Here is a 15,950-nt window from a genome sequence, read left to right as displayed (position 1 = left end):
TGACAACAAAATGACAGTGCACCACACAGACCACACATGCACATGGACACCACAAAGCCAGAAAAATCAATGTTCATCCCAAATTCAAGCATGAAATAAGTTTCATAGTGCAGACTGACAAAATGATAAAAGTCTAGGCGACTACAGGTCTGGTTTTAATGCCTGACCATGTGTGCTAGAGTACATCAGCCTTCTGAGACTGCTGCCCTGCAGTGCAGACATCACAGGCTGAGCAGCACATAAAAAAAAAAAACATCCGTCACCCTGAAACAGCAGGACCACAGCTGCCTAGATAGACACAGCCTAGTCTGCTTTGTTTACTGTCTGTAGGCAGACCCCAATTCCAGGCTGTGCCTCAAAACCTACACAGACAGCCTTTTCAGGCCATTTATGATGCCAAAAATGTTGTCTAGGTTGTAAGCTCACATCTCTGTAGGCTTTTGCATCCTATGAGGATGTCATAGAACACTGCTACTACATCAAATAAAGCTGAATGCATCTTTGAAGCCCAAAAATTTTCTCATTAGGTTTTGAGACAGTCCTTTCTATGAGCATATCATAGGAAACTGCAACCAAATTTATTAGTGGAATGTATCTATGAAGTCAAAAATGCTCTACTGAGCTTATCTACACAGCATTTTTGGATCAATGCAGCTATGATGCTGTCTAGGTAGGCAAATCAAATCTTTTTGGACATTGCATCAAAATTTACTAAAGTAAAACGCATCTATGTGGAGGTGAGAAGTTTTTGAGACAGCCCAATTCAATATATATTTCCGTGAGAAGCATTACTATCAAATTTAATAAACCAAAGACATAAACAAATGTTGTTTAGGTAGGCATCCAGTTAAGACACAGACACTACAGATAGACAGACAGACAGATAGACAGACAGATAGATAGATAGCCCACAAAGGCAGGTTTCGAGACAAAAACAAACCCTTTCTATGAGACTGTCATAGGACATTTCCAGTAAATCAAATGAGGCAAGACCTAACACAACTGCATTGTTCAAGGATTTTAAGGATATGACCGTGATTGTCACATGTATGCAATCCTCTTAAGTTTCTGTCACCATCCACAGCAGATCTGATCATATTCAGCTGTCAGCACAGGTTAACAGCCTTGGAAAAATGGATGAATGAGTCTAAATGGGCAGTAATTGTGACCAAGCAAAGCAAATGAGCTAGCAAGTTCAGTATGCAAACTCCTTTAAAAGCAACATTAATAGTTTCTAAAAATCACCTTAAGGACTATGTTCGTCAAAACAGACCAACATCATGAGAAAACGACGCAGAGTATTTCTCACATAACATGCCTCGGTGTTTCTGAGGTAACGTTAAGTGGCTAGCAGGCTAGCTGCAGAACAGTTTACACTCTGAGGACCTTTTTCACCTCCTAAAATCGGATTTTAACGATGATATCCTCCGTATATTGTCACAAATCAGTGCGCTATCTCGAGTTGACAGTAAAATGTGTGTAAAACTGTTCAGCTAAGTAAAAAAACAGAACGAAACCGCGGATTTGATGTCGCATCCATCAATCCACCGTCCCTTACTAACGTTAACTGACTGAAGCGGGAAGCGCGAGACGTGCGCGCGATTTACCTTGTTAAAAATCCCTTACGCTCCCGCGTACGTGAATTCCTCGCCGAGATGATAAATAAATGGTCTCTAACAACAACAGTAATCCAAATGGGTTAAATCCGAAGAGAAAACGTTCACAAGCCGGCCTAAGTCATCCTCGCAGTCAGCCTCATCCATGTCGTTGTTGTGATCCCCGGTAAAGCTGCACAGGCGGAGCAGAGCGGACTGACAGCGGCAGTGCCAGCACATCCCATCCCATCCCTCTCCGCTCTCAACGCGCTGTTTCACAGGGACCGCTGGCCTGCGTCCAGCAAGCAACTCCGCACAACACTATTCACACACACACACACACTAGCAGCCCCTCCACAGCAAACCCCAACCCCTCCTCCTCCTCCTCCTGCTGCTGCTGCTCCTCTTCCTCCACCTTTCCCCCCGTGACACCGGCGAGGCTGTGAACGCGACGCACACACACTCAGTCTATCCTGACATCATCATCAAAATAAAATGTCAGTATTAGAGGAAAAACTTTAACTTTGCAATTGGCAACTGATTAATTTACCAAAATTACAACAACCGAAAAATAAATAAAACCTAAACATAAATATAAAAAATAAATGAAATAATATAATGATGAAAATCACATAAGAAACTAAATCTTTACTTAAAATTTGAAGTGAAGATATAAAATAAAAGCTAGGCCCTAATTAAAATATTAAAAAATATTAATAGTACATAATAAGAAAATGTCACTGGATTACACCAGGAATATTGTATCTGTCCAAAACTTATCACAACACTACTAAAGGTAGCTATAAAAAGCACATAACAAACTAAAGCTTTACTTAAAATTTGAAGTGAAAAATATAAAAATAAAAGCAAATTAAAAATATTAATCAATACTAATAGTACATACAAATAAAATGTCACTGGATTACACCAGGAATATTGCATCTGTCCAAAACTTACCACTACACTACTAAAAGTACTAGTACTAGGGCCTACCATTTATTTAGACATGTATGGGAATTCCTTGAAATACTATTTAAATATCAGATGGAGATACATGTCCAAAAACTGCATCATGTCTAAAAAGCATCATACTTTTTGGAATGATATCAGCACAATATTACCTGACCTGATAACTTTTTTCAAAAAAAAAGTTGGAATGATAACTTTCTTTTTTTTTTTTTTTTTGTATGGTATGGATATGGTAACTATTTAGTATGGTGTATATATCAAAGTACTGCAGTATTACCATCTGACACTACGACTGTAAGGGATTTTCTGCACTGTGGAAAAACATTTAAACATTTAAAAGAGTGCACAAGAAGGTGGATGGGATGTAAATTGTGAGCTCCTAGGTCTTGTGAAACTGACCTGACCTGAAGCTGACCAATGACTAACAGATCCACATCTGGATTTGCAGTAGAAACGCAGCAGAAACTTGGTTGCACTCTTTCTCTCCCTCTGCCTGACTTCTTTCACCCCTCCGTTTCTAATTCAGATTTCCCTTCCCGTTTGGTTTGGCCAGGGTGAACGAAAGAAAGGAAAAAGGAGAGAGAAACGTTTGAAAGATGCTTTCAAACTGAACCCGACTGTTAGAGGGAGTTGATTTGTGTGAACTCCTTCACACAGACGTCTAACGGTCGTTTCACCGCAAAGTCAACATTGCAGAGGGTTCAACGAAAACTTTTACAAAATCTGGAAGGTGTTTTCCTTTAAAGGGTCATAGCCTGTGTGCATAAATTCTGCATAGCAATTCACAAGAGCTATTTCTATAATTCTCAGGCCATGACAAAGAATTAAACAAAGAATTTTTTAATAAAAAAACAGCTTGTCCATCTGTAACACAAAGACAAAATAATAGAAGGCAACATTTTCTCTCATCATTTAGATGACATTTTCTATGTAGAAGTTTACATGTAAACCTATGCAACTGCATTGATAATACAGTTTTGTAAATGCATTATGCAAACCAATAATTGAGGTAAGCATTGTTTCATTTATAATAGGTTATCTGTGATTCTGTTTAACCAAGGATTAAAATTGGCCTTAACCTGGGGTTTAAAAAGAACCCAAGTTTAAGCATATAGTGTGAAAAGCCTTTAGGTTTTTGTCTTACAATGATACAGCACAGAATCATTCCACAGCTGTTGGTTTAACGATTTTTTAGCCTTGCTTTAAATGCACTTGAACGATGGAGAAAAAGACTGCACTGAGGGTCAGGATTTTCCATCTCTCTTCATCACTCTCTCACGCATACTCATGGGAAGGCCTTTGAAAACTAATTGAAAAACACTCCAAACATAATGCAATAAGACTGCAGGCTTACATTTCATTATCATTCAACTGCTGGTGATAACACCATCAATAAACAAACACAAGCGTCTGAGGTCAGACGAATCTCAGTGTATTTGTTGGATCTGATGACAGTCTGATCCATCATCTCTAAATTTGAATCATTATGCACTCTTAAAAATAAAGGCTCTTTATTGGCACTGATCTTTCCAAGAACGTTTAACACCCATGGAACCTTTCCACAGCACAAAAGTTTTTTTATAGTCAAAATTGTTCATTAGATTATTAAAATGTTCTTTACACTAACAAGTTATGGTTCTTAGGAAATGTTAACTGAAAGCTCTTTTGGGAACCAATGTGCTATTGAATGCAATGGCATCTATGGGTCCATGAAGAACCTTTGACATTCATGGAACCTTCTTGGCTCTTTAGAATATTAAAATGAATATCAAAACAATGGTTCTTTGAAGAACTGTTCACTGAAAGGTTCTTTGAGAAACATAATGGGGGGAGCGCAAGGTGAATGAGAACCACAACATCCTGGCTGTTCGTATCGCTGCTGATTTTGGACACTCAGCCACAGCGGAAACACCACTGTCCAACTTAAACAGTCACTCATGATCTTATACATATTTTAACTTCATTTATTGGCTGCTTCCTCTGGGCACACGTCCGAACAGTGTTACAAGAGTCCCTTGTTTAAAACAGGGAGAGTATGTGTGTATTTCTGTGTGGATGGAGGGGAACATTCGTACAAAAGGAAACCCTTGATACTGTGGGGGCGTTTTAGAATAAATGAGACTGTCCAGGCTCACACGACTGTGATTGGGGAGAGAGAAGTTCTAAAATAAACTTCTGAAAGACCAATCCCGCCCATGTCTGCCAGACCAAAGCCTCAATTTGTTTAATACGTACTGTCTTTTGTGTCTAAAACAGCCAGAAGAGTACAAGAAGAAGAGATTGCAATGTTCCCTGAGAAAATGAAAGGCTGAAATTTCCTTAAAATGCAAAAAAAAAAAAAAAATATATATATATATATATATATATATATATATATATATACGGGAAACCGACTTCTCTTGCCTTCTCTGGCTTCCTCAATAAAGAAAATGTGGTTCTGGTTAGGAATCTCTGCGTTTGGTTATTTCTGTCTCACTGCCTCAGGCTCGGAGACAAAGCAGGGTGTATGTGTGTGTATATTTCGAGGGGTTTGTTATTTTTCGGAAGACGATCACATGGGTTACATTTCTTCATTTGCATACATAAGGACAGGTTCTATGGCTGACGTAAACCGTAAAATTGGATAGAGGAAGGATTGAATGCTATTTGTGTGCGTGTGTGCGTGTATACACACGTATACATGTGAGGTTGTGGCTGTATGTGGCTAATAATGTTGGAACTAGATGTAAACAGAGCTGACCTATAATTGAATCAAGATGGAGTTCATCCCTTAACCTTGCTGCTCACATGCACACACAGACGTTCATTTTCATTTTCATCTAGGGAAAAGCCACATATACAATACCTTTTAAAAATGTGGGGTACTTTTATCCAGCAAAAAGATTGAAGATTTTTTAAACTGTAAAAATAATAAGAAATCTTTCTTGAGCAGCATCAGAATGATTTCTGAAGGATCATGTGACACTGAAGACTGGAGGAATGATGATGAAAATTCAGCTTTGCATCACAGAAATAAATTGCATTTTAAAATATATTCAAATAGAAAACAGTTATTTTAAATTCTAATAATATTTCACAATATTACTGTTTTTTTCTGCATTCTTGATCAAATAAATACAGTACTGGTGAGCATTTTACAGATTCTGAACTTTTGACTGGTAGTGTTTATAGGATTATAGGACATTACAAGAGTCAGTCAAACTTCTGAGACTTTATTAAAATAATTATTATAGGGACAATTTATCCATAAATGAACACTTGCTCACCATTTTTCAATTTTTGATTGCTCTAATCATAAATGGGTTACTTTCTTCCATGGAACTCATAAAGATAAATTTTGTTGAGAGTTTAAACTGCAGTTTCATATTCAAAAAATGCTATTTATTAAGTCTATATTCTTTCAAATGAACCATGAATCTCTTTCTGCTATCTGTTTCTTGCAGCAGTCATAAAATCTGCCGGGATGATAAACACAAAAACCATCTACACCCAACCACACCGTAGGCCCTTTCATGTGCCATGTTCTCATCATCTCCAGCTCAGGGACTGGGGGTGGACGAGCCAGGGGGCTTTGGTGGGGTTCAGTTTTTAGGGTGTAGGATGTTGGTGGTGGGTAGAGGTTTTTTTTATGAATAATCTTAGCGGTTGCAAACCTCCTTTAAATCACATCAAAGATCCCCCACAGTCTCTGCAGTGAGCATGGGTGAGTGTGTGCTCATGTTGATACTGAATTTGTGTAATTCTATATGCAGAGTCTACACAGATCCAGGTGTGAGTGAGGTTATGGTATTTTCCTTATGGGAAAGCCATGGATGTATTAGCCGTGGGTTATAAGAGTTTTAGATCTTTAAAGGGATTAAAGGAGTAATTGTGCACCGTAAAAAAGTTATCCAACAACGTTTTTGGGATGGACACCAAATCACCTGTGTCTGTACAGGTGTGTTTGCTATTGGACTACTGAGGATCATAATTGTGCTCAGATGTATGTGAGAATGTTACTGAATGGTCTAAAGAGACCTGTAACTTATAGAAGCCAGTTCAGAATAGGGGGCCATATGCACAAAGAGACTGGGAATGACTCTTTTTGTCCTTCATGTCAGTGCATGTGTGTGTTATAAGAGAAGAAAATGTGTTTCCAGTTAAATCTGTGGAAAAAAAAGCAACACACACCCACATGCGAGCACTTCAAACGTGTGTGAGATCTCTCCTGCTGTAATTTCACTGCATAGCTTTACTCCCATCTGGCCTGTATACTACACACACACACACACACAGACACAACCTAAACATCTTAAGCTTTATAGCATACTAATACATCCACACACACAAATATATCCCACTGTATACATTGGAAACACATGGGACAAATAAATAAGATAAACAAGACCAGATAAACAGCGATTGAGTCGATAGTGTTTACTTGAACTTACTAGAACATATTCGTCTACAGTTTTATTTGAAGTTTTCCATGGTTTCTATGTGATTGTAAAGGTTTCTCTGTTAAAAGCTGAGTCATTCTGTTCTCACGCCTTTTTGAATATTTATTGAGGGTAGAACTACTGAATGCAAATCCATCTCTGGCAAACCGAAACTGACCCTGCTGTGAATGTGTATGATATCTAGACAAATATGTAGGCTACTTGGCAAGTAAAATCCAATAAAAAAACATTACAGTATTTAATGTTATACATATGTATATGTGTGACATGCATTTTAGGATACTAGTTAGTTCATTTTGTGGATTTTTAAGTGACTCTTTCTCTGAAACACTAAATCAATCAATTAATAAAAAAAAATTAAAAAATAAAACAGATTAATTCAGACATGAATCAAGGGGCTTATGTTTAGTGATTCAACAAGTCACTGACTCAACTGATTTGTTCAAAACATTGTTTTATTCAGGAACGAATTAAGTTAATTTTTCTGAGTGATTGAAAAAAATCATTCAAACCTTGTCAACAAAATTCAGAATCATTCGGGAACAGATTAAGTGACTTTCTTTAAGTGATTCAATGACTCATTTGCTCAGTTGATTTATTAAAAATGTTCATTCAAGATTGCTTGAAATCAACATCTATAAACATTGCCTTTTTAAATCTTATATATATGGTCTAATATTATTTGTTAAGTTTCTTGGAATACTTTTAATATGACATTTTCAGACTGCAGGACTATTTAAATGAACTGAAAAAAAAGCTAAAATGAGAAAAAATTTTGGAAAAAGAAACAACATATAGGCTAGAGTTAGGATTTATCATGCAGAACTTTGCTAAGCCAAAACCAAAAAACTCTGTTATGCCCAGTGAAACAAAAGCTTTTAGAAAAGTGTGCTATAATTGTCACCAGTCATAAAGGACAGAAAAAAGTCTGTGTGTATCACGAACAGATTGCTGACTCGGGAACTGTGTGAATCAATAAATGAGATCTCCTCTCCTCTCATATGACTATGTGTGTCTTTCATTGTGCGCATGTCAGCAGAATCCTATGATCTCTGAGATTGTGAAAGTGTGTGTGTGTGTGTGTGTGTGTGAACCAGGACATAAACCTCAGTGAGTATATGAGTCAGTGGAGTAGAAGAAACGATCTCTCACAGACACACATCACAAGACAGAGAGAGCTTACAGCATCACTTACAGAAATGGAGTCTGTGCCTCCTCCAGCCTCTTACACACTCTGACCACAGACCACATCACTGCTCTCACCATATACGGCCACTCTGTACTTCACAGCTTGTGTATGTTTGTGTATGTCTAATAAAGGGCTCTCCTGGGAATGATGATCCATTGAAGAGGAAGCCTTATCTAGCAAATGTCGTGTATCATTTCAGCATCATGTTGTTCAAAAGCAGACAAAAAGATCTTTTACAGTGACAGATGACCAAAAACATTATATGAAGCACAGCGGGAGTGGGAGATTTTTGGTAAATAAACTGTGAATTTAGTGAGTTGCTCATATAATTCGACTTTATGTGAAGTGGAGACTAGTTTTAGGGTACTTTCATAGTGCTTTTTATTTGTTTTTGAAGCCTGATTGAAATGAAAGTTACAAACAACTACATAATTTAACATTTTGGACTATTCCTTTAAATGTAATTGAAAAACACTTTCTCTTTTCCCATCACTCTCAGAGTTTTTGAGCTGTTTTCTCATGCTGTGTTTCAGAGGAATGCTTTCATGCAGCACCACTGGCTATTTCTGTATGAGAAGACATCTTTAGTCAGGCAAGCATTCTTGGGATTCTGGAGAAACTAGAGCAATTTGGAGTTTGTTGATAAAAGAGCGAGTGAAGGAGCATTCTGGGCCACACACACATCTGCAGTTTATTAAACTGAAATAGATATGTGTATGGACTTCAGGTGTTCCTGGATATAATGGACCCCCCAAGATAAACACACACGATACGCTCTGAATTGACAAATGTTTTTATTCCACCCAAGAACTGCTCCTTTCCAACACCTGAGCTGCCTGTATAGACAGTCCATTTCAAAAATAGAAACATTATGTTACCTTATACCTCAGTTTGAAAATGTTCCTGGTAGCAATGACAATTATGAATGCTTTTATTACTGCAAAGAAAAGATTTTTAAACAATGTAATCTTGTGATGCACTAGAATTAAAAGTTTGAACAATATGATCATTATTTTCATGTTATAGCCAATAAATGATAAACGGCCAGTGTGTGTGTGTATATAAACACTATTTTGTCTAAATAAATAACATAAATCACAAACAAATGTGTTCTTCTGGCATTCCAAATAAACTAACAAGTGTGGAAAAAATCCTTTCCCTTCTACCACACGCTCTCTATTCTCTGTGGTACCTCCTCCTAGCAACAATAGTTTAAGATATGCTTTTTGGGGCATTAAATAATGGGGCAAATACCAGTAATTTGACGAGCGCAAACGCTACACTCATTTTAATACTCACTTAAAGGGGTCATATGATGCTGCTAAAAATAACATTATTTTGTGTATTTGGTGTAATGAAATGTGTTTTTGTGCGGTTTAAGGTTAAAAAAAAATAAAAATTATCGATTTTTACAAGGCTCATCGCTCTGAAAAGCGAGGTGTGCTGTGATTGGCCAGCTATCTAGTGCATTGTGATTGGCCGAATGCCTCAAGCGTGTGACGGAAATGTTACGCCTCTTAACATATTGTGATTGATGCCTTGTCCGGCTGGAGCGACTGGACAAAAACATAAAACTCATTATACACGTGATATAAACATGATTTAAACTTGTTTTTTATTTTGTTTTGTTTTGAAAAGGTAGTTTAGATTTGTTTAGATTTCTAAATAGAACACCGCGGCCTTGAAGTGAGCAGAGAACGGCTTGTAAAAGTAAAAATGAAAGCTAATTTCAAATATTAATATTATTCAAAATATTAAATGATAATAGCATATAAACAACTAAATTAACTCTATATTAATTTTAAGATTTGTTAAAGATCACATTTACCATTTGTTAAATTATTTTAGATGACAGCAAATATGGTCTAAATGTAAAAATAGGGTAAAAGAACATACATATCCTATGCCAGCCAATATTTAAATCTGAAAAAAAAAAAACTCTTACAGTATATCTTCCATTAACTGATATGCTACAAATATGATTTGTACAAAAAAAAATTTTCTATTTTTATGCTTATATGCTTTCATTTCGGTTAGGGCAGACACTAGTTTTTCAATAATATGTGACACACACAAAAAATAGTTTAATAGTGAATTTCTCTCACACACAGTCACAAGTACATCATCGTGTGTCACTGTCATAGTAGACTAAGTGGGCAGTTTCCATATATCTGTTTCTCTCCTACTGTCCCTCACTCATTTATAATTAAACAAGTGTAAATCAATCACTTTGACCGGGCTGCTGCATAAATGCCCATCTCTACGGTTTCTCACTGAAGCTGTGATTGGTATGTTCAGGTCAGGTGTGAGAACTGAGCCCTGACTGGCTGATTCTCTAATTGGCTGTGTTGTGCAGGCACTGCAGACACGATGAACTTCATGACCCATCACACAGTCTAACCAATACACAGACAGAATATCAAACAGAAAGAGAGGAAATGAGTGGGACAGCTGGCCTTGACTACCCTTCATATCACTTTCTCAAACAGGAAGAACCAACACTCTCTCTCAGACATAATTATAGTAAATGTGAACTGCTGTTTACAGCCCATTTTTTAATCTGTGAGAAATTAACTGGATAAATAAAAACCGTAGCAGAATGGAACCAGACCTGAGTGAAAAGTTGGCTAAAACACTACCTAAATTCTCACTACTTAAATCTACATTATCATATATATATATTTTTTTTTTAAATAAATGAATACAGAAAGAAAGAAAAGAAACCATGAGATTTAGACTGTGTATCTTATCAAGACTAGAAATGCAAATTAGCCTTGGGTATCCAGCCAAAATATCTGGTTGTTTAAACACACACACACCCTCTCTTTAATCCTTGTTTACAATTCAAATTCTAATATATCAGCATTTCAGCCTCCTCTTGACACACTGATGTCACTATTAGTCACATGTATCACCATAGTAACAGAATGGGGCTCCAGGTGCATTTATCTCTCAATACCTGACTGGCACAAAATCAAATCTCATCTCAGCACACCTGTCATGTCTGGAGAGCTTTCCTGGAAGCTGCGTAAGTCAGATCTGGAATTCCTCAGAGCCAAGAGATCCTGCTTTAGACTACATATATAATAGATTACTTGTTCTCTCTATGCATTAAAAATATACTACTGTTTCAAACCAATGTTAACCATTGCCAAACATAACCACACTGCAGTGTACAGTATGTATATTGTGCACAGTATGCAAGTTTTCTGTCTTACAGTGCATTCTGGCTAACATTTTTTACCAAACATGTGTTCCCTGGGAATCGAACCCACAACCTTTTGTGATGCTCTACCACTGAGCCACAGGAACGCATGTGTGGTTTTTTAACCACACAACACATACTGATGTCATTCACCTGTAACTTCATTACTGATTTATTTATTATGTTAGTGATGTGAATTATTGACACACAGATTAAGTGTCTTCAGTTTAGGCTTGAGCAGGTGAGAGTATGTTTGCATGAAATATTAATACAGCCTAATGATGTGCTGAATCAGGTCATAGGTCACAGAGGATGATGTGGGAGATTCTGACTGTAATTAGGGCAATTTTCTGGAATATGCCGGTTTTCAACCGGTTTTTGTGACAGTTCGCCAAGGCTCATGGCAGAGGTCAGCCAAAGTCTGTTCATTAAGAATCTCTTCCCCTCTTGCTCACCAACAAAACGGGACTATTCTAGGGGTCAGCTGTGTGATCTAATATCTCTCTTTTTTATAAAATGATTGTTTTTGTACAGCTAGGACACATTAAACTGATTTTAAAAATGCTGGTCATATTAGAATGATTTCTGAAGGATCATGTGACACTGAAGACTTGAGTAATGATGCTGAAAATTCAGCTTTGACATAACAAAAATAAATCATTTTAAATATATTACAATAGAAAACAGTTAAATTGCAACAATATTTCACAATATTACTGGTTTCACTGTATTTCTGAACAAATAAATGCAGCCTTGGTGAGCATGAGAGACTTCTTTTAATATATATCTATATACCTATATCTATTTATGTGTGTATACACTTTTATTTTCTTATACATTTCACTTTTTAAATTAGAATCCACATTCTTTATGATTAAGCTGTGTATTCATGAAACAAAAACAAACAAACAAACTCATAAATTATGATGCCATTTAGAGGTATTCATAGAGCTATATTTGTGAAAGCCATTAGCGATAATGAAATGCATAGCAGGCAATTTAAAATGCAACTTAATTAATGTGAAATTAATATGCAATTTAATTAATGTGAAAATAAAATCTCATTTCATGCATATTATCAACTGCTGTTAAATGGCATATAGACTTTTATTCTGTTCACATATTATTAATTGCAATGAGATTACATAGATATTTTTTTTGCATATTATAAAATGCATCAAGGATTCCCTCATCTCAGTATGTGTGTGACCCGGCCTTATGGGTAATACACACTAATCACATGCATTTGACTGTAATCCCGTTAGATTACACACACACACACACACACACAGAAATCCCACGATTAGAGAATTGCTGGATTGAGCCCAAAGTAATCTGTCAGTAAGGCATGATTAAATTACAGTGAGAGAGAAAAGGCTATTTCTATTAATCAATATTTATGCTATACCACTATTATATGACTCAAAAAATCTGAATATTCATGGAAAAATCACATGCTTGGATAAAACTCCATCTCAGTGTCAACTACATCTGATTGTTTATATTTCAGTATGCCTGACAGCAAAGAATATTCACACGTGGCATCTAATACACTTTTCTTACCCACATAAAAGAAAAAGCTTTCCATTCAAAACACTTTAGCAGCTGCATAGCAACACCCTGGAAACCAACCAAAACATCTTAAAGTGCCCCTATTATGGATTTTTAAAAATTACCTTTCATGCAGTGTGGAACACAGCTCCAAGTGAATGAAAACATCCTGTAAAGTTTTAAATCTGAAAATGCACCATGTATAAAGTTATTGTATCTCAAAAGAAAGAGCTGAGTCTGAATCATTGAAACAAGTCATTTTTAAAACGAATCCCAAGCCGCTTCATGTTGACGTCAACATGAAACATTAGCATATTGCCCGCCCACTTGTTTGTCTTTTCGCGTTGGTCTGAATGAAAATGCAAATTCATTCTTTGCCACTAGGTTCTGCATTTGGAGTGTGGTTTCCCCGGTAACGCTGTACACAAAGCAGCACTGTGCTCACAAACGCTGCTTTTTCAGGCATTACAGGCAAGATGAAATGGAAATGAAATCGACCAATCACCGCAGATTAATGTCATGCAAAGAAAGGGTTTGGAAAAATTAATCGTTGAGCGAATTTGTTTGGGAGTCGCTGAGCAAGTAAGGTAAAAATAAATGCATTTTATAAGACAATGAAAGTGTTTTTTGACCTTGCATGCATGTAAACCTGTTCTTAAAACCAAAATATGAACATTTCATTACCCATAATAGGAGCACTTTAAAGAAGTTCTAAACGTAGGTTCAGGAAGAGCCTAATCATTCAGTCCAACCAATCAAAACACCAGCAACCAATCAAAACACTCTCTCAACTGCATAGCAACTCACTGGCAACCAATCAGCACCCTGGCCACTACCTACTGCATTCGAGATCCAGCAACCAAATTCAAAGATCTCAAAATAAATTCCTATGCATTTCTTACACATTCGTTCAAGACCAATGCTAACCAAATTAATTTATAATTCCATATTGTATGTCAACAACTGAGTACTTTTTTATTTCTCCTAAGGATTTATAGAGATTTTAAGCTGATACTTTAAATGAATGCATAATTAAGAGCTCCTGAAAATCTCCTGCGGCATGAAAGAGCAATAAACTTCCCCCCTGGGAAACCTGTTCGACTTGCATATTCATTTCATCACCTTCTTTCGGTTGGATCCATTTTCAGCATCTGCTTTACCTATTTGCATTTTTGAATCATAACAAACAGTTAAATGTTTTTTGCAGTTGCACACTCCCACACAGCATCTGCAGCCAAAACGTCTGAAATGATAAGGCACTCAATCACACAATCACCCCGTCAGCAGCTCCGACACACACATAAACACACTCTGATCAGCATGATAACACCACTTCCAAACAAAGCCCTGATATCACCAGCGAAGAATGTGCAAAGAGATTTACACACATTATGTTCTGGGAAAATACCATTGTGAATAAATACAGCTGTGGCGTATCAGCGTGTGTGTTTGGTTGAGTCTGATGTGATGTTTAGAGCATTCCAGTTTGGAGTGAGACAAGGTCGAACAGCTCCAGAAGGCTCGTAAATTTTCCCTCTCTGATATCACAGTGAGACAGGAAGGATTCCAGAGAAGCATGGCCCATTTACCTGCTCTGCAGCTGGGAAACAAACTGACGGATTGTGGGCCGAAGGGAGAAACCAATTCAGAAGAATAGATGTGTGTCCTGCTCCAGACCTGAGCTCTCTACAGAGTTTGAAGTGGAAGAGTCCATTCATCAGCAGCTGCAGGGGTGGCACTTTGCCATCAAACTAGAGAAAATGGTATTTCCCTCAAATTTAGGCCAGGTCGGTTAAAAAGAGGGAGGAAAACACTGCAGGAAAGACTGCTGAACACGGTTACATTGAAACACACACACACACACACACACACACACACACACACACACACACACAATGAGACTCGATTTAAGAAAAAGGAAATTCCTTCATGGACCCTTTCTCATGATTCTCAGCACAACATGCCTTACAAAGTAACATGCTGTGGCTCCAATCAGTGCTGTTATTGTTAACTGAAATAAAAATGAAATTAAATAAAATATTAATATTAGAGAAAAACAACTTAGATGAAAAAAAAAACTAAATTAGAAATGTTGCTTTGACATCTTTCTGAAATAATTTTAAGTACTAAAACTTACAAAAAAAAGACTAAAACGGAAATAAAAATAAATTAGAGCTGAATAGAAATATACAAAACTACTAAAAAGACAAAAGCACATAAAATTAAAATTAAAATGAAAACTGAAAATTAAAAAAAAAAAAAATATATCATTTTCCCACAGTACCATGCATAAATTACTAAAATGAAAATAAAATAAAATTTAAGCTAAACAGAAATATTAAATCAACTAATTTAGATAAAAAAGTTCTGAAAATCTAAAAATAAACAAAAATTAAAAATATTAATAACTCCTATAATATATATATATATATATAATCCTATAATATATATAATATATATAAACAACACGAAAATAACATTGGTTCCCGCAGTACCATGCATACACTGTTTACCATAGTACTGAATGATTACCACAATCCTGTACAATGCAATTTATGTGATACTTTAAATACCATGCTAAAGTAATGGTATGAGATGGTAATACTATAGTACTTTTTACCATGGTAATGAAAATCATGTACAATTTTATAAATATAAATACTTCGAAAACACAACTAACTGTACATGACCAAAATATCCTTTTTTTTTTTTTTAACAAGTGTTACATTTACAAAAGAGTATATAAAAAAAATACCATGACAATACCATGTTTTTTATATATATGTACCACGGTAGTACCACACTATTTTAAATGTATCTGATAATTGTAAGTTTTTTAATATCAGTGCTAGAGTAAATACCATGGTAACACCACAGTATTTTTTGTAAGCATAAGTAACCACACAGAAAACTCTAGTAATGTGCTAACAAGTCAAAACACCTTAACAACGGCATAACAATGGGCTGCTAACTACTGTACCTACAACAGCCTAACATCTTGT

The 15,950-nt window shown here is 36.2% G+C and overlaps 1 protein-coding gene across 10 annotated transcripts in view; it reads right to left on the bottom strand.

Moving 5' to 3' along the window:
* LOC109108893 (FERM domain-containing protein 4A) overlaps positions 1–15,950 on the bottom strand; it is a 141,161-nt gene that overhangs the window by 45,089 nt on the left and 80,122 nt on the right. The window contains exon 1 of one of the 10 annotated variants that reach the window (XM_042744394.1): positions 14,538–14,761. The exons of 8 other annotated variants lie outside the window; for them this stretch is intronic. In XM_042744394.1, the coding sequence (XP_042600328.1) occupies positions 14,538–14,666 (129 nt within the window). In that variant the 5' untranslated portion in view covers positions 14,667–14,761. Of the gene's footprint in view, positions 1–1,607; positions 1,959–14,537; positions 14,762–15,950 lie in introns of those variants that run through there. One more of the 10 variants, XM_042744402.1, reaches the window with a different exon arrangement.

Source organism: Cyprinus carpio, chromosome B18 (assembly GCF_018340385.1).
Source record: "Cyprinus carpio isolate SPL01 chromosome B18, ASM1834038v1, whole genome shotgun sequence".
Taxonomy (NCBI): domain Eukaryota; kingdom Metazoa; phylum Chordata; class Actinopteri; order Cypriniformes; family Cyprinidae; genus Cyprinus; species Cyprinus carpio.
Note: the sequence above shows the minus strand (reverse complement) of the source record. Positions and strands in the feature narration are given on the sequence as shown.